General features: G+C 46.8%; 1 protein-coding gene across 6 annotated transcripts in view; it reads right to left on the bottom strand.

The window, feature by feature from the left end:
- Window positions 1–22,221, bottom strand: part of LOC126543970 (mitogen-activated protein kinase kinase kinase 13-like) — a 593,636-nt gene that overhangs the window by 484,042 nt on the left and 87,373 nt on the right. For all 6 annotated transcript variants that reach the window (XM_055061158.2, XM_055061159.2, XM_050191137.3 and 3 more), the window contains exons 3-4: window positions 7,821–7,850; window positions 7,512–7,699 (exon numbers count right to left, since the gene is read on the bottom strand). In XM_055061158.2, the coding sequence (XP_054917133.1) occupies window positions 7,512–7,699; window positions 7,821–7,850 (218 nt within the window). The remainder of the gene's footprint in view (window positions 1–7,511; window positions 7,700–7,820; window positions 7,851–22,221) is intronic.

Genomic DNA, 22,221 nt, shown 5'->3' with positions numbered 1-22,221 from the left:
AAGAAATTCCTCGTCTGCTTCATTGCGGGTGTCACTAGATGAAGACAGGATTTCCTTGAGGCGTGTAAAGCAGTGCTGGCAGACCTCATCGGTGTATCGAATATCCCCAGCCTCTTGCAGTAACTTCCGCAGGAAGGAAACATCCAAAACGTTTAAGCAACAAAATTTGTTTTTCTTAGCCATCTTCTTGTGAACGCGTAAATAATCGGTACAGAATACTCGGACCAAGCTATGAGCTGCAGGCGTAGCATGTATACTGCACAGCTAGACCAAGTCAAATGTTTGTAGTGAACAGCACCACACTCTTTCTGTAACTTTTTTTTGTGCCGCTGTTGTGACTGAGCCTCCAGAATGTCTCACAGTTTCATGTTTTATGAACAAGGCCATCTAAAGTTTTTCACGGTGAAAACGTGGGAGCCCCACTAGTTATCGAAGGACAATGGCTGTCTGGTGCCACCAGCAGGGTGTCTACCAAGTTGATATTTCAGTATTCCCTGAGTTTTCCTGGTTTTTCCTGAGTGCCTTTGCAAAGTTCCCTGAGTGATGCAGAACTATGTTTTATGTCAAGATGGGCTGAAACCATATCACCAAATGCTGTCACTCTCTAGTAAGCACATGAAAAAAATTTAAAAAGAAATGACTTAATCCAATTTGAATACTAACGAGTAGTGTTTATGTTATTCAAAAAGAGAATAGAAGGGAGGGTTTAGTAAAATGCACAGCAAATAAGATGTCTTCGAAAAAACTTGCAAATCGAGTCGGACATTCTCAAATATGAATAAAATGGAGATGCATACAGAAGCAAATATTTTCGAATATGAGCTATTTCCATCAACTGATAGCAAGCTCAGTGGTATGAGGCCCGAACTTTGTCACAATTGAGATTCTCTCTCAACAGCTCGTAAATCAACCTCAACTGTCCTGACATACTCTCAGCCCACGCACGACGCCTCAGTGTTGTGTTTCACTGCTTTAAAGAGTTTATTTTGGTTTGAATGAGGGACACCAGCATCTCAGCATCAGCCAACACTTTGTTTTTTGAGCTCAACCTCCTTCAAAATGGCGGCAGCACGTTTAATTTCCCATTCATTCCTCAATGCGTAGGTCCTTTCTGTTCGTGTCCTCCTTGTGCCACTCGTTCACCCCACGGACCATTTGAAGCATGTTCTTGGTCAGTTGCACAGTCCGTGTCTGATTTTTCGAACTCCTTAGGAGCCACAAAAACGTCCAAAAAATCGGCCAGTTGGAAAAAATAAATGCATGTCATTTACTGTCGTTAAGGGCTCAAATCACCACAATCACATTCGAAAACGCTCTGAAGGCCTGTCAGTACACCTATTAGGCATATCAGTGCTCATACTGTGACAGGGAATACCGGGTGCAAGCATGTATAATTAAGGAATATATACTGTGTCCCGTGGCAATAGCCCCTTCCCACGCTTGTTATGCTTCACTGCAATGCTTTTGCAACAGAACTGCTTGTTGGCCTAGTTGGTGCTTGCTAAAAGACATGTTTTTTGCCGCAATTGAACACACACAAAAGGAAGACACATAAAGACAACACGGGCCACCCGTGTTGTCTTTATGTTTTTTCCTTTTGTATGTGTTCAATTGCGGCAAAAAACATGTCTTAATACTTTTGCATATGCTTCACCAAGTAACAGTTCTGTATGGGGGCGAAGCTGGCGTTCGGGAACTGGCATTATGCAATGCACCATGCTTTTCAAGTTTCTAAGCCAATCGCGAGGACCACAATGGCGGAGTCCATGCCATTGCTGACAGCAGTGAATTCTTTCAATAAAAAACACGGCACCCAATGGCAAGAAGCTCCACAGCAAACTTAGAAGCAGCTATAGGTCTAGCGTTGCCGCAGTGGTGACTACGGCTGCCAGCGGATCTGCGTGCGAGAGTGCCGGTTCGAGGCGGCAAGGTAATCAAAATGGCAGCGGTGGTGGGTTTGATTAATGCCGTTTCGGACCTGCGGTAATGGCAAAACGTCTGGAAAATCGGACGGTGAAGAGTTCTTGCGTCCGAAATTTCAGACATTCTGATACATTGACTCTATGGGGTACACGGTGCCGCGAAGCCGTCCAAATTATCGGGAATCCAGAAAGTCGATAGTTGACTGTACACTGGCAACTTCTTCAGCGGCAACAGGATGCCAAAGACGATTCATTACGATTCCTGTCTGTTACTCGAACCAGCATTACCGCGGCTTTCGACCCTTTCAATAAAATTGCAGCTAATTTTCCTTGCTAAAGGCACAAATTCCCTGAGTTCTCCCTGAGTTTTTCCAGACTACTCAAGATCCCTGAGAATTCCCGGTTTTCCTGGTTTTACCGGTTGGTAGACACCTTGCACCAGTGACCACTGCTGTTCTTGGCGTGGGAAAGCACATCAGCAAGGTGCTGGCAAAACATCATAAATTAGAAAACTTTGGCAGCCTTTATCTCAGTCATAGCGCACTGCTCTTTTTCGGGCAACTGAAATGCAGAGGTGAAAGTCAAGGTATGACAGGAAGACATTATCTGTGAGCGATGCGGAAAATGTGATAACGGGAAACGAAATAAATGGCTCAGGAAATGACTCACACACACACACACACATATATTATATATATATACACAAACACACATAGAGAGAGAGAGAGAAACTATTTGTCAGTAAGAGATTTTGAGGAGGGGTGGTCGGAGTCCCCCAGTCCAAGGCCCCACTGGCCTCTGCCGCCTGCCTGACCTGGCTAATAGACAGTTATAGTTTAGCGTATGCTATACCACTGTGTACACTACAACATAGTGGGTCATTACTGTGCATGTGCAGAATGCTAAACGACCCATAGTGTATAGCGTACGCACGCTATTTCTCAGATGAAAGCGTTAGTGTCATTGCGTGGTTTGCGTAGTTTGCGGAAAACATGGTGGCTGTCCCGGCTACCCGCTTCGAATTGAATTTGGTGTTGCTTTTGTAAAATTCACTTCGTTCGTAGCAAATGACTGTGTAAACGGCTTTCGCTTAGTCTCAGGCTGCTTGGAAGACAGAGTATTATGGATAACCTTGTGGAATTTTTGACATCGCTTCTCGTTTCGAGCAAGTCAAGCCTAACGAAACATTCAAGATGTCGGTGCCACCTAACGAAACAGTCAGGAAACAGCCTCAACGACGGCATATGGCCTCTGAGATATGAAGATATCACAGGGCAACTAAAACTGTAAAAAACGTGCGCTGCTTAGCATACGCTATACTATAGCATATAGCGTATGCTGTAGTTGCGTTCGCTATTCTATAACTGTCTAATTAAGGAGTTTTGTCCTACCAAGTCGTAATGGGCAAGTTGTGCCTCCCACTTCTCTATTGTTTCATTGCTATTTGGCCTATGAAGGCGCTTAGTGCACTCCTAGGTTACATGTATTAGGGTGCCTTTCTAAAAACTTATCTGAGTGATACCGGCAAGATAACTCAGATAAATAAGAGAGATTACTTCTAGAACATACGTATTCCGGCATTCGTTTTTTACCCCACACAATATCCCAGTGGAATCAGCTACAGTAGGAAATTGCTGATAGTCACACAGAAGTATTGTTCAGAGCACTGCTGTTGAACTTATAGTGGCGTGAACCTTTCTATTGTGGTGCTTTTTTTGTCTGATCACTTATGTATTTCATCCGTACATTTTAAAATGCTACTCATAGGTTCCAAGCGCTAGGTATATGATGAAGCTTTGCAGACGATTAAAGAAGTATAGCAACCACTTCATAATCAAAAAATAAATCGACGCCCCCGAATAGCAGTTCTATCACGCACTTCTATCTCAGTAATCTTTATTCACATACGAAGCTTCATTGCAAAACGCGAACATGTGTCTAATCTTGTACTAACATCTAAAAGCAACGTGCTGGTACTCACAGAAACCTGGCTTAGTGACCATATTTCAGACTTGGAAGTGCTGGCTGATTTACCGAATTTTAATGTGTTTCGGAAGGATGGCACGACAACACGAGGAGGAGGCATTCTTATAGCTGTCAGTCAACAATTATCATGTTCTGTTGTTAGCGTCATATCCAACTTGGAAATCCTTTTCATTCATTGTCACACCGCTCCACAAACAGTTCTTTTGGGCGTTTGCTATAGATCCCCTCACAGTAGCCCAGATTTTGCCTGTTAACTTAACAATATACTCTGCAAACTAACTTTTTAGTCCCCCGAAGCTGACCTCCTCCTCTTCGGAGACTTTAACTTTCCAGATATCGATTGGCACAATATAGCTCTGTCTTTAGTAAATCAGACAGAAGCAAGAAATTTCCTTGATGTTTGTTTTAATTTTAAGCTCGCTCAACTTGTATCTGAACCAAAGCGTGTCACAAAAGACACAGCTAACGTATTAGACCTAATACTAACAAGTCGACCAGACGGTTTATCATCAATTACCTATCTGAACGAAATTAGAGACCATAAGCTTATTCACGCTTCCTATCACTTTGCGTCAATTCCACGCCAGAAACTTCAAAAAACAATACATCTTTTTAACAAAATCAACTACGAGGCTATATGCAATAATCTGTACGACTTCTTTATTTCATTCGAGGCAGCCTTTAACAAACACGATATCCATACTAACTGGCAAAGGTTCAAAGAAAAAATAAATGATCTAGCTAACAGGTTCATTCCAAAGATAACGTTTCGAACGCAACTTCAGAAGCCGTGGTTCACCAATTCTTTGAAGAGGCTTGATAATAAAAAAAAAAAAAAACCTTTGTACCGTGCAGCAAACGGCAGGACAAACACAGTCGCCTGGGATAAATACTACGCAGCAGAATGCACATATTTATCAGCTATTCGGGAGGCAAAACAGTCTTCTTTCTTTCACGAAGATCTACCAAAAATGCTAGTCACTAATCCAAGAAAGTTCTGGCAGGTGATCAATCCTCGGGAAATAAGCAGTATTGCGTTAGTCAACGAGAACGGTGAAACGGTCGACGATGATGAATGTGCTAATCTTTTTAATACATCTTTTGTGTCAGTCTTCTCCTATGAACCTAGCTTGTCATTTCCCTCTACAATTAACAACTCAACTAGTGTCATGCCATCAGTAACCTTCTTTGCTGATGGTATTTTGTCTCTAATTGACAATCTTAAACTAACATCCTCAGCCGGAGTAGATAACATAAACTCAAAAGTGCTAAAAAATACTAAAGACATCAGTGCTGCTTATTTGTGCTTGCTGTTCTCGCCATCACTCTCACTTGGCATCATACCACATGACTGGAAGGTGGGGAGGGTTGTACCCATCTACAAATCAGGTGACAAGAACTCTCCCCTTAACTATCGCCCCATCTCACTAACAAGCATACTTTGCAAAATCATGGAACATGTCATTTATACCGAAATTATGAAATTTTTAGATGCAGGAAACTTTTTTCAGTTTTCACAGCACGGATTTCGCAAGGGATTGTCCTGCGAAACACAATTGGCAGTTTTCCTTCATGATCTTCACATTAATCTTGATACTAAACAGCAGACAGACGCAGTATTCCTAGACTTCGCGAAAGCATACGATAAGGTACCACATCAACGACTATTACTAAAACTATCTCTGGCGAACATGCACCCCGATATATTGCAATGGATTGAAGCTTTCCTTAGTAACTGCTCAAAGTTTGTCCTTATTAACATCAGCCTATCTGTTTCCCTACCAGTAACTTCTGGGATTCCACAAGGATCTGTCCTCGGGCCTCTCCTCTTCTTAATATATATTAGCGACTTACCTCTGCATGTATCCTGCAATATTTGCTTGTTTGCAGATGACTGCATCATTTACCAAACAATTACTAACATGTCTGACCAAATCTCCCTTCAGGAAGATATTAACCGCTTGCAACAATGGTGTGATTGCTGGTTAATGACACTTAGCCCAAATAAATGTAAAGTAGTGGTATTCTCCCGCCAACGTAACCCACTAGCTTACCCACACACAATAAATAACGTAGACATAGAAACTGCACAGTCTTACAAATACCTTGGTGTTACCCTTACTAATGACTTGGAATGCACATATTACTATTGTCATCTCATCTTCTAATAAATCTCCTGATTTTTAAAACGAAACCTAAAGCAGGCGCCCAAGCATGTGAAATTGCTAGCCTACAAAAGCATAATCAGACCTAAACTCGAATATGCAGGTGCCGCATGGAGCCCTCATCAAGCATATCTAATCAATGCACTTGAATCAGTGCAAAACTGTGCCATAAGGTTCATCCATTGAACGTATTCCTATGACGTCAGCGTTTCATCATTGAAAAAAGAATCCGGATTGGTTACACTCGCTAATCGTCGTTGCATCTCAACTCTCTCTCTTTTTCATAAGTTTCATCATACTTCACTTAATCAACCACTATACATTATTCCCGCTGCACGTATATCCCATCGCACTCGGCACGCACACCAAGTTGGCCGCCCTCGCACTCATACTACCACGTTTTCAGGCTCATTCTTCTTTCGCGCAGCAACAGATCAGAACAACCTGCCCCACCAAATTGCCGCCATAACCTGTGCACCTACATTCATGCAAAAATTAACAGACCATTTTTCAGAATAAAAAAAAATGTACGGGATATGCCATCTATGTGTGTACCAGATGGAATTATGTACCTAATTTTCACGTGTGTTGTATTTAAAACTTGTGCTCTGTTATCCTTAAACTGATGTATAATAAATATATGTATGCCCACCCCTTATGTAATGCCCCTATGGGGATTTTAAGGTAATAAAATGAAATGAAATGAAATAACTCAAACTTGACTGGTTGGCACAATGTCAAATGGTGACCCCAGTCTTGACGGTGCTAGGTGAATGGGTCAAAGACGTATCATCTACTGCTTAAAATGCTTATTTTTGGTCTGCCCTAGGAAGACTTTTCAAGCAAAAATGGCAGCTAAACTGAATAAATACCATATTTCCCCCATTCTAATGTGTGCTTTTCCAAGAAAATTCATTTGAAAATTGCCTGTGCATTACAATTGACTACAAACCGCACTTGCAGTATTTGCAAAAGCCTACCATCGAGCCAGCATCATCATCACCACTGTCATCACAGGATGGCAGCGTGCCACTTTGAGGCTTTAATTACAAAAGCTAAGCTAACAGCAACGGAGTTGCATCACGTGTTTTCAGCCCTGTAGGATGAACTGATGAAGTGGGCCACCATACCAATTGGGGTTCCAGTGGAGTGGTTCAAGGAATGTAGAATATCAAGTGGATTGCAAGGCAGGCGACAATGCTGGGGTCCAGAGGCAGTGATAAAAAGCTGTCCAAGATTTACGACCATAATGGACATTAGGTGTGTGTAAATTTGCATCCTACTTTGCTGGTTTCATCTTTTTCTGACTGTCAGAGAATCGGAAGCATGCTACATTTTCGTCATTCAAAATTGTGTGTCAGGTTTCTATTTTGGTTAAGAGTGCTACTTTTATTTGCAATCGTTTTGTTGGCCTCATCGAGGTCAAAGAACCACTCACCGGGCCCCTGCCGGTCGTCAGCCTTGTGCAAGATGCTCCAGACAGGGCGGAGGCAGCCCAGCAGGCCGTCCAGCCAGCCAGCACCCACTGCCGCTCCACCACCAGCCTCGCGGTAGGCCACCTCCAGCTGCGTGGCTGAGAGGGCCTCGGTGGCAGCGCGGGCCCCTTCTTCCTGGATGCAGAGCACCCTGCCCCCGCCCAAGAACAATTCGTGCAAGGTGCCCCTGCTTTCTTGTTGTACTTTGAGCAGCCTCAAATGCTTGTACTGTACACCCGTTTCTTACACCACGAATCCAATCCAACACTCACCCTAGGCCAAAGGTGTCTTCCTTGTCTGTGCTGCAAGAAAAGAAGAAGGCTCTCTCAAAACACATGCATTGGCTTCTCCTGGTTACCACTGCAATAGATTCAATGCAAGCGTGTCAAGGGAAGACTGAGGGGCAGAGAGAAGCCCGATACATATCTAAATACATTTAAGGGTTGAGTCACACTGCCCAGTGGAACAAGTTGACAAGGCAAAAGAAAAATTCCCTGTAAAATCAGCTCCCCCAATTGTTGCTACTCGTTGCAAAGAAAAAGCCTAGACTCAACAATTTTAGAATCGCAGATAGGAGAACCAGGGTGTCTACCAAGTTGACATTTCCAACTTCGCTGAGTTTTCCAGGTTTTCCCTGAGTGCCTTTGCAAAATTCCCTGAGTGACACAGAACTTTGTTTTACGTCAAGACAGGCTGACACTATGTCGCTCGATGCTGTCACTCTTTAGTAAGCATGCTAAAAAACGACTTAATCCAGTTTAAATAGTAAGGAGTACCATTTATTTTATTCAAAAGAAGTCGGAAGGGAGGGGTTAGTAAAAATGCACAGCAATAAAATATCTTTGAAAAATATGGCAAAACTCATTGCAAATCGAGTGGAAAATTCTCAAATACAAATAAAAAGGAGATGCATACAGAAGCAAATATTTTCGAATATGAGCTATTTCTATCAACTGATAGCAAGCTCAGTGGTATGAGGCCCGAACTTTGTCACAATTGAGATTCTCTCTCAACAGCTCGTAAATCAACCTCAACTGTCCTGACATACTCTCAGCCCACGCACGATGCCTCAGTGATGTATTTCACTGCTTTAAAGAGTTTATTTTGGTTTGGATGAGGGACACCAGCATCTTGGCATCAGCCAACACTTTGTTTTTTGGGATCAAGCTCCTTCAAAACAGCAGCAGCATCTTTCCTTTCCAGTTCATTCCTCAATGCGTAGGTCCTTTCTGTGCTCGTCCGCCTTCCACCGCACATTCGCCTCACGTACCATTTGAAGCATTCTCTGCGTCAGCTGTACAGACAACTTCCGATTTTTTTGGACACCCTAGGGGCTACGAAAACGTTCGTAATATCAGGCAGTACAAAAAAATGAATGCATGTCTTTTACTGCCATTAAAGGTTCAAATCGCCACAGGCACATCCGAAAAGGCCTACCAGCACACTTATTAGGCATATCGGTGCTCGTACTGTGACAGGAGATGGCGGATGGATGCGTGTATAATTAAGGAATAGATACTGCGTCCCGTGACAATTGCCCCTTCGCACGCTTGTAGTGCTTCACCGTATGCTTTCACGTATGCTTCACCGCGTAACATTTCTGTATTGAGGCGAAGCTGACTTTTGGGAACCGGCATTATGCAACGCGCCGTGCTTTCCGAGCTTCGAAGTCAATCGCGAGGACCACAAATACGGAGTCGGTACCATTGCTTACAGCGGCGAATTCTTTCAATGAAAAACACGGCGCCGTACGGTTGAAGCAGCTAGGCCTAGCGTTTACCACGGCGGCGAGGTAATCAAGACGGCGGCAGTGGTGGCTTTGATTAATTCAGTTTCGGACCTGCGGTCACGGCAAAAAGTCCGGAAAATCGGACGGCGAAGGGCTCCTGCGTCCGAAATTTCAGATGTTCTTATACATTGACTCTATAAGGTACGTGGTGGTGCTGCGGAGCCGTCGGGCGTCCGGAAAGTTGGCCATTCACTGTACGCTAGCTGGCAACTGTTCCAGCCGACGACACGGCGTCAAAAGACGATTCGTTACGATCCCTCTCTATTAAACAAGCCAGCATTACCGCGACTTTCGTTCCGTTTCAATAAAATTACAGCTAATTTTCCCTGATAGAAGAACAAATTCCCCGAGTTTTCCCCGAGTATTTCCAGACTATTCAAAATCCCCGAGAATTCTCGGTTTTCCCGCTTTTCCCGGTTGGTAGACACCCTGGCTCAGAACCCATGTGATCGTCCTGCCTGTGCACCAAGTCTGCATGCAAGGCTTTATTGGCCTGCTTCTGACATCACATACTACACAATGCCTGCAGTTGAAAACATCCACCACTGTGAGTGGTTAACAATCACAGGGTAGGACACACCTCCAAGTCGCACACATTGGCACTCTGTCCTGGCCCTAAAGGAATGTATGAGCGACATCCCTCTTCCCCAAGCCTCAGCTGCGCACCAGGGGTCATGGTATCAACCCAACAGATACAGGCATTACCTCTTGTTTCCGCAGTTGATAACCTATGAGCAGGAAGCTAGCCGACCTAAACGTTAGTGTCTTCCCAAAATTAGTTTCCTGGTCAGCAATGCACCTTGCTCTGTAGACACCATGGATACACCACACACTTTGCATGCTCATTTCTGCACATATGACTCATTCTATGCCAACTGGTGCACTTGACCATATCCAATTTTATTTTAACATCATTGGTATGAATACCTTTTTCCTCAAATATTTCAGGGGAAAAATATTTTTATATGTTCGAGTGTCATTTCAATTTTCTCAAACCGCACAAAATCAGGTGGGAGAACAAAAACTTACACTATAATAGTTGGTAGACATGGTATTATTATTAAACAACTTAGGCACTATTCTTTTTTTTCTGTACTTTGCTCATAAAAATTTTAAAAATATAGCATTTTCAAGGTTATTTGCACACAATGGTCAGATATAAAAGCCCAAAAATACTTTCATACAATTGTCAACAAAACATGTTATTTTCCACAATTTTATTTGTGCCTCAATGTCATGCAAAAGCCACAACACCTCGTTAAACTTGGAAAACACAGCATTTAGGCCTATGTTTATGCATCCATAGGCAGTGTCATGCATCCATAAGCAGGCCCATCCAACTGCAGATGGGAGATGCTATGCAGCTGTCCCGCCTCTGCACCAAGGACATACATGGTTGCAATATTTCACTTGTGCGTTTGGAAGAAAATTATTTCTGCGGTGGCAGTGCTTACATAGAAACGTGCACTCTACAAGAGTGTACTGTGATTAGCGGTGGTCCGGCCCGCATATAAAGTGCTGCATTCCGCAGACAAGCATGATTGGCAATGAATACAATGCATAGCTTCATACATCTTGCAGTTGCCCAGCGCTGACTTGCTCGCGTTATTAACGCAATTATACCCAATGACAACTTTCTGTGGCAGCACAGCCAAAGCTCGAAGTGCACTGTTTCTTACTACACAGCTGCATGTAGTCCACAAATTTAAAAAGCTTCAGGCTAAGTAGCACAACACAAAGCATACGAATTGCTTTTTCTTTTTCGATATTCAGTTGTAATAAATAGATTTGCTGAGTGAAAGAATTCTCGTTTCTTGCTGTTTCTGGCTTTCTGGTGTCCAAGACTGGTTTTCTTGCTGTGATGTGTGTAGTGCGCGAGACAGTGCTGTGGTAGGAGAAAAAAAGAAGAGGATGACAAAGAGTGTGCATGGGGAGGCGAATCCCGTGCTAGGTGAAAGACAACGACATCGAAGAGCATCAGGCACGAGAACGTACAGCACAAGAAGATAACATAAAAAGAAAGGAATCCAATCGGAAAACTCATGGGGGCCAACTGCCTCTGAACACGGAACTTCGAAGATTACCAATCAGGCAAAGAAAAATCGGCCAGAGCGGTAGATAAGTGAAGAGTACTGGCGGAAGAGGGGGAAAGTTCCAGGACGCAACGCAAGGGTGAAGGCCGGCCACTGGACCAGAAGCTGAAGACGGGCCGTCAGGTTCTGGACCCGAGCCTTCGGGACTTCATTCAACCGGGGCCTCCTGCCAACCTGTTCCCACGCGTCGCAGCTTTACCCGATTATGGACTGCTGCCCAAGGCCGGCAAACTACGATGACCGCAGGCAGAGCATGAGCAGTCGGGCTATGGGCCCGAGTTTGCGCCCAGCTGCCTGGCCAGAACGCCACCTCCATATGCACGTGCCTGCGTCTCACCCCCAAGCCGGAGCTGCAACGCGCTGGTTCTCCAGTCAACCACACAGACCTTTTGGTGAGGCCAACGCCGCTTCTTCTTTCGTCGCCTCGCCTCCGCCCCTTCACGTAAACTGTTGCACGCAATTACACTCAAGGTCTGCCATAACTCGCATGGTGTAGATACTGTTCTAGCTTTGAGTGTAGTGGTTTCTTGCTGTAAATTTTCATTGAGTGTTTACTTTATATATCTTTTTTCACATGAGTAGCATTAAAAGTATTGTGTACATTTTGCAACAAATGGCTTTGTACTCAATTAGGTTCTCGGAGGCTTTGCCTCAGGGAACCATCTGAAACAATAAAAAAAGAACTTGCATCACACTTGCCCCTGTAAACCAAGATTGCATCGCTGGGTTGCAGCAAGTCAGAGCAACAGTTTGTAAGCTGATCTGAATTCATCTATCAAGAGTAAACTGTGTTGCACAATGTTTGTTTGACAGCATACGATTATGAAAAAAGGACCAGTGTAGTGTGTAACTGATACAGCGACCAGCATAAGTGTGGTCGTACATGTAGGCAATAGCCACCTTGAGGGGGGGCAACCTCGCCATGCAAAGCAAGTTCACCTGCTGTGCAAGCACAAGTGCACAACTAGAAGCAGTATGTAAAAGAAGGGGCCCATTTCAATAATTCCATGGCGTGGTAGGGTAGGTATTCTCGGTTGTTCACTGCTGCGGATATTTCATTTTATTTTCTTAACCCTTTGAGGGTCAATGAGATAAATATATGGGGCCGTGAACAAGTCTGAAAATGGTCGATGCCGTATATTTACAGCGCCGCCTGTACGTTTAAAATACGCGCCAATTTCTTAACTTTTCCTTTTCTGTCATGTGCTACCAATATGTGGGAATACAGGGAATTTTTTTCGAGCGCCTCCTTCTCTCGGTTTTCATTGCATGGTTTGTTTTAGTGCTAGTTTGCTCCCACGCGTCTATATAGTACCACCCACGGAATGGCGCGCGCACGGGCAGGTAGCGGTTCTGGTTTTGTTTTCGCGGGCGGTTTCGGATTCTTGCGCTTGCAAAACTGATGGCTATCTCATTACTAATCGTTCAAAGGGCGACCGCCTCTTTCTCGCTCGTTCAGTGCTCACAGGTTTGCACATAGGAAGGATGCTGCCATGCTTGCGTTTCCGTTGCTTTCTTTTATTATTTTGACACTGGCGAAAACTAATTGCCTCTGGTTGGCGATAAGATGAAGATTAGCAGAAGTTTGTCTCACATTGTGCTTTTTTGACGGGCACACAACCACACAGTTTTCTTGAGTGCGTGCACCTACGCAGTTCGATTACGCTATGGATGTACATATTAGATATTAGTGTAAGAGCAGTAACATTTGAGTCTTGCAAAATATTCTCGTGTGCGTATTTTCAAGGCCTTGAACTATGTGTATAGAAATGCATCAAATTTTTAATTCTTATAAGTTTATTTCCTTTTTATTCTTGTTATTCATGAATGAAGAGTACATATATACCAATGCAAAATATTTTTTTTCTCACTTTACGGTCACTCTAGAAAAATTGCTGTACATTTTTTTCGAAATAAGTCCCTAAGAATTGAAATCTGCAATAAAAGAAATCGACCCTGGGCGGTCGCATATGGCGAAAAAAATCTACCCTCAAAGGGTTAAAGGCCCCGTAGTAGGCGTATTACGTAAGGCATGGGTATACAACATATACAAACAAGTGTTGCAATGCATTCAATTCTGTAAATAAAAGGTCGTTACATCTCCAACAAATTGCAAAGAACAGGTGACGGCAGCAACTTGATGAGGAAGGGCATTCCTGTCTTTAGATGCTCAGTAAAAAAACGAGGCTGAAAATGTATTTGTGCGTGAATGTGGTTGTGCTACCTGCTGGGGATGGCCAATGCGTTCTGACTGGCGCATTGGGGGGATAATGTATGGTGGGCGATTAAGTGTCGAATAGTAGAACCTGTGAAAGAGGGAGAGAGTGGCAATGCCAGCGATGAAAAGATAGAAGCGATAAGGAAGATTCTTTTTTCAAGTATGATATGCTGACGTTGTAAGAGTATGTGGAATGAATATACCTGGTGGCGCGATATTGAACTGCCTCAAGGACTTTGGCGAGAAATGCTTGATGCAGATCCCAGATGAAACATGGATATTCAAGTTTCGTTCGTACCAATGATCTTTGGCAAACAGTTTTACATGCAATGGAGCAAAGCGAAGGTGACGTCTTAGAAATGCCAATGTTTTGTTAGCTGACAAAATAACATTAGTAACAGGCGTGTTCCAGGTTAGGTCATTAGCCAAGATGACACCCAAGTATTTGCAGGATTCCACTAATTCCACGGTGACATTACCAATCCGATAATAAAAGTGAAGCGGGCGATGACCACAGGTAAATGAAACAAGTTTGCCTTTATTAGAGTTGACTGCCATCAGCCAAAGATCACACCATTCTTGTACACGGTTAAGGTCAAATTTAAGAGCTGTTTGGTCAATGATGGTATTGTCAGGTGGTAGTGACTGTCAAGAAAGCAGCCAAACTGAGAAAGACGAAACTAGCGTATTATTGGGTGAACTTGTGCCCTCAAAAACAGGCTACAGTCAAAGAACGGCGACAGCGGCGAACACAGTCGGCGATCGGCAAAAATCTGATCAGCGGGTCAAGCGCATTGGCTTTTATACAGCAGTCGTCGAATGTTCCAGACTAATCGCTGGGACCCGCATGTCTTCCACAAAGTTCTACACCCTTCGCGTCACACGATGAAATCAGATAACACAAGGTTCGGCGACAACAGACAGTGGATAGAAGCATCGACAACATTCCAGAAACTTCCGATACATGCAGGCGCGTCCCGCACTGTGCGATAACATTTGTTAGGTGGCGAAACGTAGTCGCCCAATAAAGACAGGCAAGTGCACGTGTCAATACCCCCTCTTAAAATGCATCGACTCGATGCTGCAAACAAACGAAAGTAATAAAGAAAAACACCCGTAGCAAAGAAACAACAAAACAAGGAAGTTCGTCAGTGTGCATAAAAGGGTTTAAGACACACCAGGTGGACAACTTCAGGTCGTGCGTGGCGCCACTGTGAATGCGAAATGCCATCTGGCACGACCTCATAGTCCAGTGCGCCAATATGTCGAATGATCTTGTAGGGTCCAAAATAGCGTCGCAGTAGTTTCTCACTGAGCCCTCGTCGGCGTATCGGGGTCCAAACCCAAACACTGTCACCGCGCTGGTACTCGACTAAGCATCATCGAAGGTTGTAGTGTCCGCTGTCGGTACGCTGCTGGTTCTTGATCCGTAGGCGGGCGAGCTGTCGGGCTTCTTCGGCACGCTGCAGATAGCTAGCGACGTCAACATTCTCTTCATCAGTGACGTGCGGCAGCATGGCGTCGAGTGTCGTTGTCGGGTTCCTGCCGTAAACCACCTTAAACGGCGTGATCTGCGTTGTTTCTTGCACCGCCGTGTTCTAAGCAAAAGTTACATACGGCAGGACCGCGTCCCACGTCTTGTGCTCGATGTCGACGTACATTGCTAGCATGTCGGTCTTGAGGGTCTTGTTCAGGCGCTCCGCGAGACCATTCGTCTGCGGGTAGTAGGCCGTTGTCCTCCTGTGCCTTGTCTGACTGTATTGCAGAATGGCTTGGGTGAGCTCTGCTGTAAAGGCCGTTCCTCTGACGGTGATGAGAACTTCTGGGGCGCCATGTCGCAGAAGGATTTTTTTGACAAAGAATTTCGCCACTTCGGCTGCGCTACCTTTCAGCAGTGCATTAGTTTCAGCGAAGCGGGTGAGGTAGTCCGTCGCCACAACGATCCACATATTTCCGGTTGTTGATGTCGGAAAGGGTCCCAACAAGTCCATCCCGATCTGCTGGAATGGTCGGCAAGGAGGCTCAATTGGCTGTAGTAATCCGGCTGGCCTTGTCGGTGGCGTCTTGCGTCGCTGACAGTCTCGGCATGTTCTGACATAACGGGTGACGTCGGCGGTCAGGCGCGGCCAATAATACCTTTCTTGTATCCTCGACAGTGTCTGTGAAAATCCGAGGTGTCCAGCAGTCGGATCGTCGTGTAGGGCGTGCAATACTTCTGGACGGAGTCCTGACGGGACAATTAGAAGGTAGTTGGCGCGCACTGGTGAGAAGTTCTTCTTTACGAGTAAGTTGTTTTGAAGCGAGAATGAAGACAATCCTCACTTAAATGCCCTAGAGACAACGTCAGTGTGCCCTTCCAAATACTCGACGAGGTTTTTCAACTCCAAGTCTGCTTGCTGCTGTTCAGCGAAGTCTTCTGCGCTTAAAATGCCAAGGAAGGCGTCGTCATCTTCGTCATCTAGCAGCATCAGAGTGTTTTCGTCCGGACTTGTAGGTTAGAGTGATGTGGTATTCTTGTAGTCTGAGGCTCCACCGCGCCAGCCGTCCTGAAGGATCCTTTAAATTCACTAGCCAACACAAGGCGTGATGGTCGCTGACGACTTTGAATGGCCTGCCATATAGGTAAGGGCGAAATATCACTGTAGCCCAAACGATGGCGAGGCATTCCTTTTTGGTTGTAGAATAATTGCCTTCCGCTTTTGACAACGACCGGCCAGTGTAAGCTATCACATGTTCATGTCCATCTTTTCTCTGGGCTAGGACAGCACCGAGGCCTAGGCTACTGGCATCAATGTGGATTTCGGTATCGGCGTGCTCGTCGAAGTGCGCAAGTACGGGCGGCGACTGCATGCGTCGTTTGAGCTCTTGAAATGCGTCGGCCTGCGGCGTTTCCCACTTGAACTCGACGTCACATTTAGTTAGCTGTGTCAGCGGTTCAGCGATGCGTGAAAAGTCCTTGACAAATCGCCTGTAGTAGGCACACATGCCAAGAAATCTACGCACTGCCTTTGTGTCGATGGGCTGCTGGAACTTTGCGATGGCAGCTGTCTTCTGCGGGTCAGGGTGGACTCCAGACTTGCTGATGACGTGGCCTAGGAACAGAAGCTCATGTTAAGCGAAGCGGCACTTTTCTGGCTTCAGAGTGAGCTCTGATAACTTGATGGCCTCTAGTACTGTCGCAAGCCGCCTAAGGTGATCGTCGAAATTTCCGGCGAAGACTACGACGTCATCCAAGTAAACAAGACAGGTCTGCCACTTCAATCCTGCTAACACCGTGTCCATGATGCGCTGGAACATTGATGGCGCCGAGCACAGTCCGAATGGCATCACCTTCAACTCGTAGGGGCCGTCTGGCGTGATGAAGGCAGTCTTTTCGCGATGTCTCTCGTCGACTTCTATTTGCCAGTAGCCAGACCTCAAATCCATCGACGAGAAGTATTTTGCGTTGCAGAGCCGATCTAATGCGTCGTCGATCCGTGGAAGCAGGTATACGTCCTTCTTCGCGATCTTGTTAAGTCGACAATAATCGATGCAGAAACGCAAGGTTCCGTCCTTTTTCTTCACCAAGACAACAGAGGATGCCCACGGGCTTTTCGACGGCTGGATGATGTCGTCGCACAGCATTTCGTCGACTTGTTCTCTTACAGCTTCACATTCTCGCGGCGAAACTCGGTAAGGGCTATGGCGGAGTGGTCGAGCGCACTCGTCGGTTATTATGCGATGCTTGGCGATTGGTGTTTGTCGAATCCTCGATGACGTCGAAAAGCTGCCTTTGTATCGTCGGAGCAGACTTCTGAGCTGCTGTTGCTTAATCACGGGAAGACTCGGATTAATGTCGTAGTCTGATTCGGGAACCATGGTCATTGGGGTAGATGCGGCGGAATCCGAGAGGACAAATGCATTACAGGTTTCCAGAATTTCCTCTATGTACGCGATCGCCATACCCTTGTTGATGTGCTTGAACTCCTGGCTGAAGTTCGTCAGCAACACTTCAGTTTTTCCTCCATGAAGTTGAGCGATCCCTCTTGCGACGCAAATTTCATGGTCTAGCAGTAGACGTTGGTCACCCTCGATGACGCCTTCTACGTCGACAGGCGTTTTGGTGCCGACGGAAACGACAATGCTGGAGCGAGGCGGGATGCTGACTTGACTTTCGAGCATGGTTAAGGCATGGGGACTACGAGAGCTCTCCGGCGGTTTTGCTCGATCTTCCGACAGCGTTATCGACTTCGACTTCAGGTCGATGATTGCGCCGTGTTGGTTCAGGAAGTCCATGCCGGGAATGACGTCTCATGAACACTGTTGGAGGATAACGAAGGTGGCAGGGTAGGTGCGGTCATGAACGGTAATTCTGGCCGTGCAGATTCCAGTCGGCATGATGAGGTGTCCTCCAGCGGTCCGAATTTGAGGGCCCCCCATGCAGTTTTAACTTTCTTCAACTGGGCGGCGATGTGTCCGCTCATTACGGAGTAATTGGCCCGTGTCCACTAAGGCAATAACTGGGTGGCCGTCGAGAAGCACGTCGAGGTCGGTGGTTCTTTGTGTTGCATACAGTTCGATCTTGGCGTGGGATCACGGCTGCGTCGCGTTTACCTGTGGCTGGTATGTGACGTCGTCAGATCGTTTTTCATCGTCGTATTCTTTGCTTCCACACTTCGTCGGGACGGTGGCGTGTCGTTATGTTGTCGAGGTAGTTTCTTCGGCGTATTCGTCGGCGGCGGAGGATCTTCGTCAGTTCAACGAACTGCAACCGCACCTCCATCGGTTGCTGCTTTTAGTTTTCCGGATATGGGCTCGCAGACCGGCCCCGGGCTGGGCTAGTGTATGGTCGGCGCTGCGGCGACAGGTAGCGGCCTGGTGACTGCGAACGGGACGGTCGTCGAGCGCTCCACTGAGTGGCGGCGAGGTAGTCAGCGATATCGCGATGTCTTTCGCCAAGCTGTGGTCGCGGCGCATTAATGGTGAACCCTCGCAGTCCCATTTCCCAGTATGGGCATCGGCGGTAAATGTGACCCGCTTCTCCGCAGTGGTAGCACAGTGGGCGGTGCTCAGGAGTGCGCCAAATGTCCGTCTTCCTCGAGTAGCGGCGCTGGGCGACGGGCGGGCGTGCTGGCGGCGGCAGTGGCGGTGGACGACGGAATTGTGGCGTTAAAGGTCCCTGGCACGGTCGTGCACGGGGGCCTTGGCGGCGGGCGACGGCGGCGTAGGTCATCGCTTCCGGCTGGGGCTGCGGTGATTCTGGTTGCACCTCAGGAACTCCAAGGGATCGCTCAACCTCATCTTTGACGATTTCGGCGATTGAGGCTACTTGAGGCTGCGACCTAGGGTACAACTTCTGCAGCTCTTCCCATACGACCGCTCTGATAGTCTTGCGCAGATCGTCGGTGGCCAGCGATTTAATTCCTGTGTAGTTGGTAGAGTTCGTGCGGCGGTTGAATTGACGGTTCCGCATTTCGAGTGTCTTCTTGATGCCGGTGGCCTCGCGAAGACACTCTTCTACGGTCTTCGGTGGGCTTCGTATCATTGCACCGAAAAGTTCTTCCTTCACACCACGCATGAGAAGGCGGACTTTCTTCTCTTCGGGCATAACCGGGTCGGCGTGGCGGAAGAGGCGGTTCATTTCTTCCGGAATATGGCAACGTTCTCGTTAGGTAGCTGCACTCGGGCGTCCAGCATGGCTTCGGCCCTTTCCTTGCGCACGACGCTCGTAAAGGTGAGCAGGAAACCGCTACGGAACAGGTCCCATGTTGTCATGGTCGACTCCCGGTTCTCAAACCACGTTCTCGCAGCGTCTTCTAAGGCGAAGTATACATGCCGCAGCTTGTCGTCGGAGTCCCAGTTGTTGAAAGTCGCGATTCGTTTGTAGGTCTCCAGCCAGGATTCCGGGTCTTCAGTAGCTGCTCCGTGGAAGGTCGGTGGGTCCCGAGGTTGTTGTAGGATAACGGGGGACAGTGGGGCAGCCATTGGGGGTTGTCTTGACCACGATCTTCTCTGTCGTCTCAGGTAGAAGTCCGTGCTCTGGGGGCAGTCCTTGCAGTCTGCGGCTGGCACGCTGGTCTTGGGCGATGTTGGTTTTGTCCTCGGGGCTTCTGGCTCGGATCGCGGCTTTGCGGGGGCGTTCGGTACATGAACGCACAAGCACCTCCACCAGATATCACGTGGTAGTGACTGTCAAGAAAGCAGCCAAACTGAGAAAGACAAAACTAGCGTTTTATTGGGCGAACTTGTGCCCTCAAAAACAGGCTACACTCAAAGAACGGCGACAGCAGCGAACACAGTCGGCGATCGGCGAAAGTCTGATCAGCGGGTCAAGCGCGTCGGTTTTTATACAGCCGTCGTCGAATGTTCCAGACTAATCGCTGGGAGCCGCGTGTCTTCCACAAAGTTCTACACCATTCTCGTCCCACGATGAAATCAGATAACACAAAGTTTGGCGACAACAGACAGTGGATAGAAGTATCGACAACATTCCAGAAACTTCCGATACATGCAGGCGCATCCCTCGCTGTGCGATAACATTTGTTAGGCAGCGAAACGCGGTCGCCCGATAGGCAGGCAAGTGCACGTGTCAGTATTGACTGCGCGGTAAATAATGCAGTCATCGGCAAATATACAGATATGGCAGGACATGTGCAAGGGTAAGTCATTAATGCAAATTAAGAAAAGAAGGGGGCCAAGGACAGACCCCTGTGGTACGCCTGATGTGACGGATGCAATGTTAGAAGCACAGTTATTAAATGAGACATACTGCGAGCAATTAGTTAAAAATTGCTAAAACCATTTTAGGACATCTGGATGCAAATACAAATGAAAAAATTTTAGTAATAACCATTTAACCAAGATTGCGTGTGTAGCACCAGACGTGTAAGCATCTAAGGTTGACAGCGTTCCAGGCACTTTGTGATGACGGTGTTAAACTTCAGGCATACAATCACAGCTCGCAAAATTCCGCCTGCAGCGCCAGACGCGTAAATGTCTATAATACGGGTGACAGCATTCCTTTCACTATTCCTTCCAGCATGCTTGGCCTGTGCGAGTAATTCTGCTGCCCATACCTCTACCCACTGCGTGGAACCTCGTGAAAGTTATTGTAACTCAAAAAAGAAGAAAGAGAGTGAGAACACCAACGCTGTACACCACATAATCTATAAAAAGGTTTGTTTCACTTACATAGGGTTCTTCATTACGCAGCTCCTGGATGGTCTGTAGTTTTTCACAATAAAAATGCTTGCTTATATAAAAGCGCTTGCTACACTTCTTCGAAATACAATATAGTGTCACTTGCCGTATAACATTATTGCAGTGTGTTGCGAGCATCTGCACATGTAGTTGAATAATGCGTGGCCAAATGTAAAATCAAAGGTGACCCGTAGTAATGTGTTCTAGAGAAGAGCTTCATTATTTGTTCTGAAAGGGGGTTTATTGCAGCTCGTATGCGGGATCGCAAGTGGCTCTTGATCGCGAGTCCTAGCTGTTCGCATCAGCAGCCCGAGCTCGGGTCTCGCGCCGCAGCGGTGGCAGTCCGCACAGCGCCACATGCATGTTACCCACTACAATTGCCCCTGCGGTGAAGAGGAGCCATCCTGGCGACCTAAGGTGATGACACGATAAGGGGGTCGTGGTACGGCTTCAGGCGGCTGATGTGAACCGTCTCGCGGCCACGGCGGCGTTTGTCCGAAGATGGCGTCACCGGTTCAACCACATAATTCACCGGCGATGTACACGCGACGATCCGGTACGGACCCTGATATTTCGGAGCAAGCTTTGGGCTAAGGCCTGGAGATTGGAAGGGCAGCTGAAGCCAGACGTGAGAGTCCACGGCGAAGGACTGTGTGGGCTGATCGTTGTCGTGGCGATCTTTGTGGATTCCTTGGGTATCCGACGTGAACGAGCGAGCCAGTTGGCGGCACTCTTCAGCATAGCGAGCAACTTCGGAAAGAGGGGTGAATTCAGAGGCATCCGGATGATATGGTAGCATGGTGTCGAGGGTAGTGGATGGTTCACGTCCATAAAGAAGGAAAAATGGGGAGAAGCCTGTGGTAGCCTGAACGGCGGTGTTATACGCGTACGTCACAAAAGGGAGGACATCGTCCAAATTGGAATGATCAGACGCAACATACATGGTGAGCATGTCACCAAGAGTGCGGTTGAACCATTCCGTTAGACCGTTAGTCTGTGGGTGATACGCCGTAGTGGTGCGGTGAATAGTGCGGCAAGCGGCGAGTAGCTCATTAATAACTTCGGACAAGAAGACACGGCCTCGATCGCTGAGCAGTTCTCGCGGTGCGCCATGCCGTAAGATGAAATGCCGTAACATGAATGCGGCGACGTCGCGAGCAGCAGCCGAAGCAAGTGCAGCAGTTTCGGCATATCTTGTGAGGTGGTCTACTGCGACAATTATCCAACGATTTCCTTTAGCAGTGGATGGAAGAGGCCCATAAAGGTCAATGCCAATCCGATCAAAAGGACGTGCAGGACACGGTAAAGGTTGCAGAGGGCCTGTCGTATGAGGAGATGTCTTGCGTCGCTGACAGGCTACACATGACCGAATGTATTTGCGGACATAAGAATAC

The sequence above is a fragment of the Dermacentor andersoni genome, chromosome 1 (genome assembly GCF_023375885.2).
Source record: "Dermacentor andersoni chromosome 1, qqDerAnde1_hic_scaffold, whole genome shotgun sequence".
Classification (NCBI taxonomy): domain Eukaryota; kingdom Metazoa; phylum Arthropoda; class Arachnida; order Ixodida; family Ixodidae; genus Dermacentor; species Dermacentor andersoni.
The sequence above is the reverse complement of the archived record's forward strand: the minus strand, read 5'-3'. Positions and strand labels throughout refer to the sequence as shown.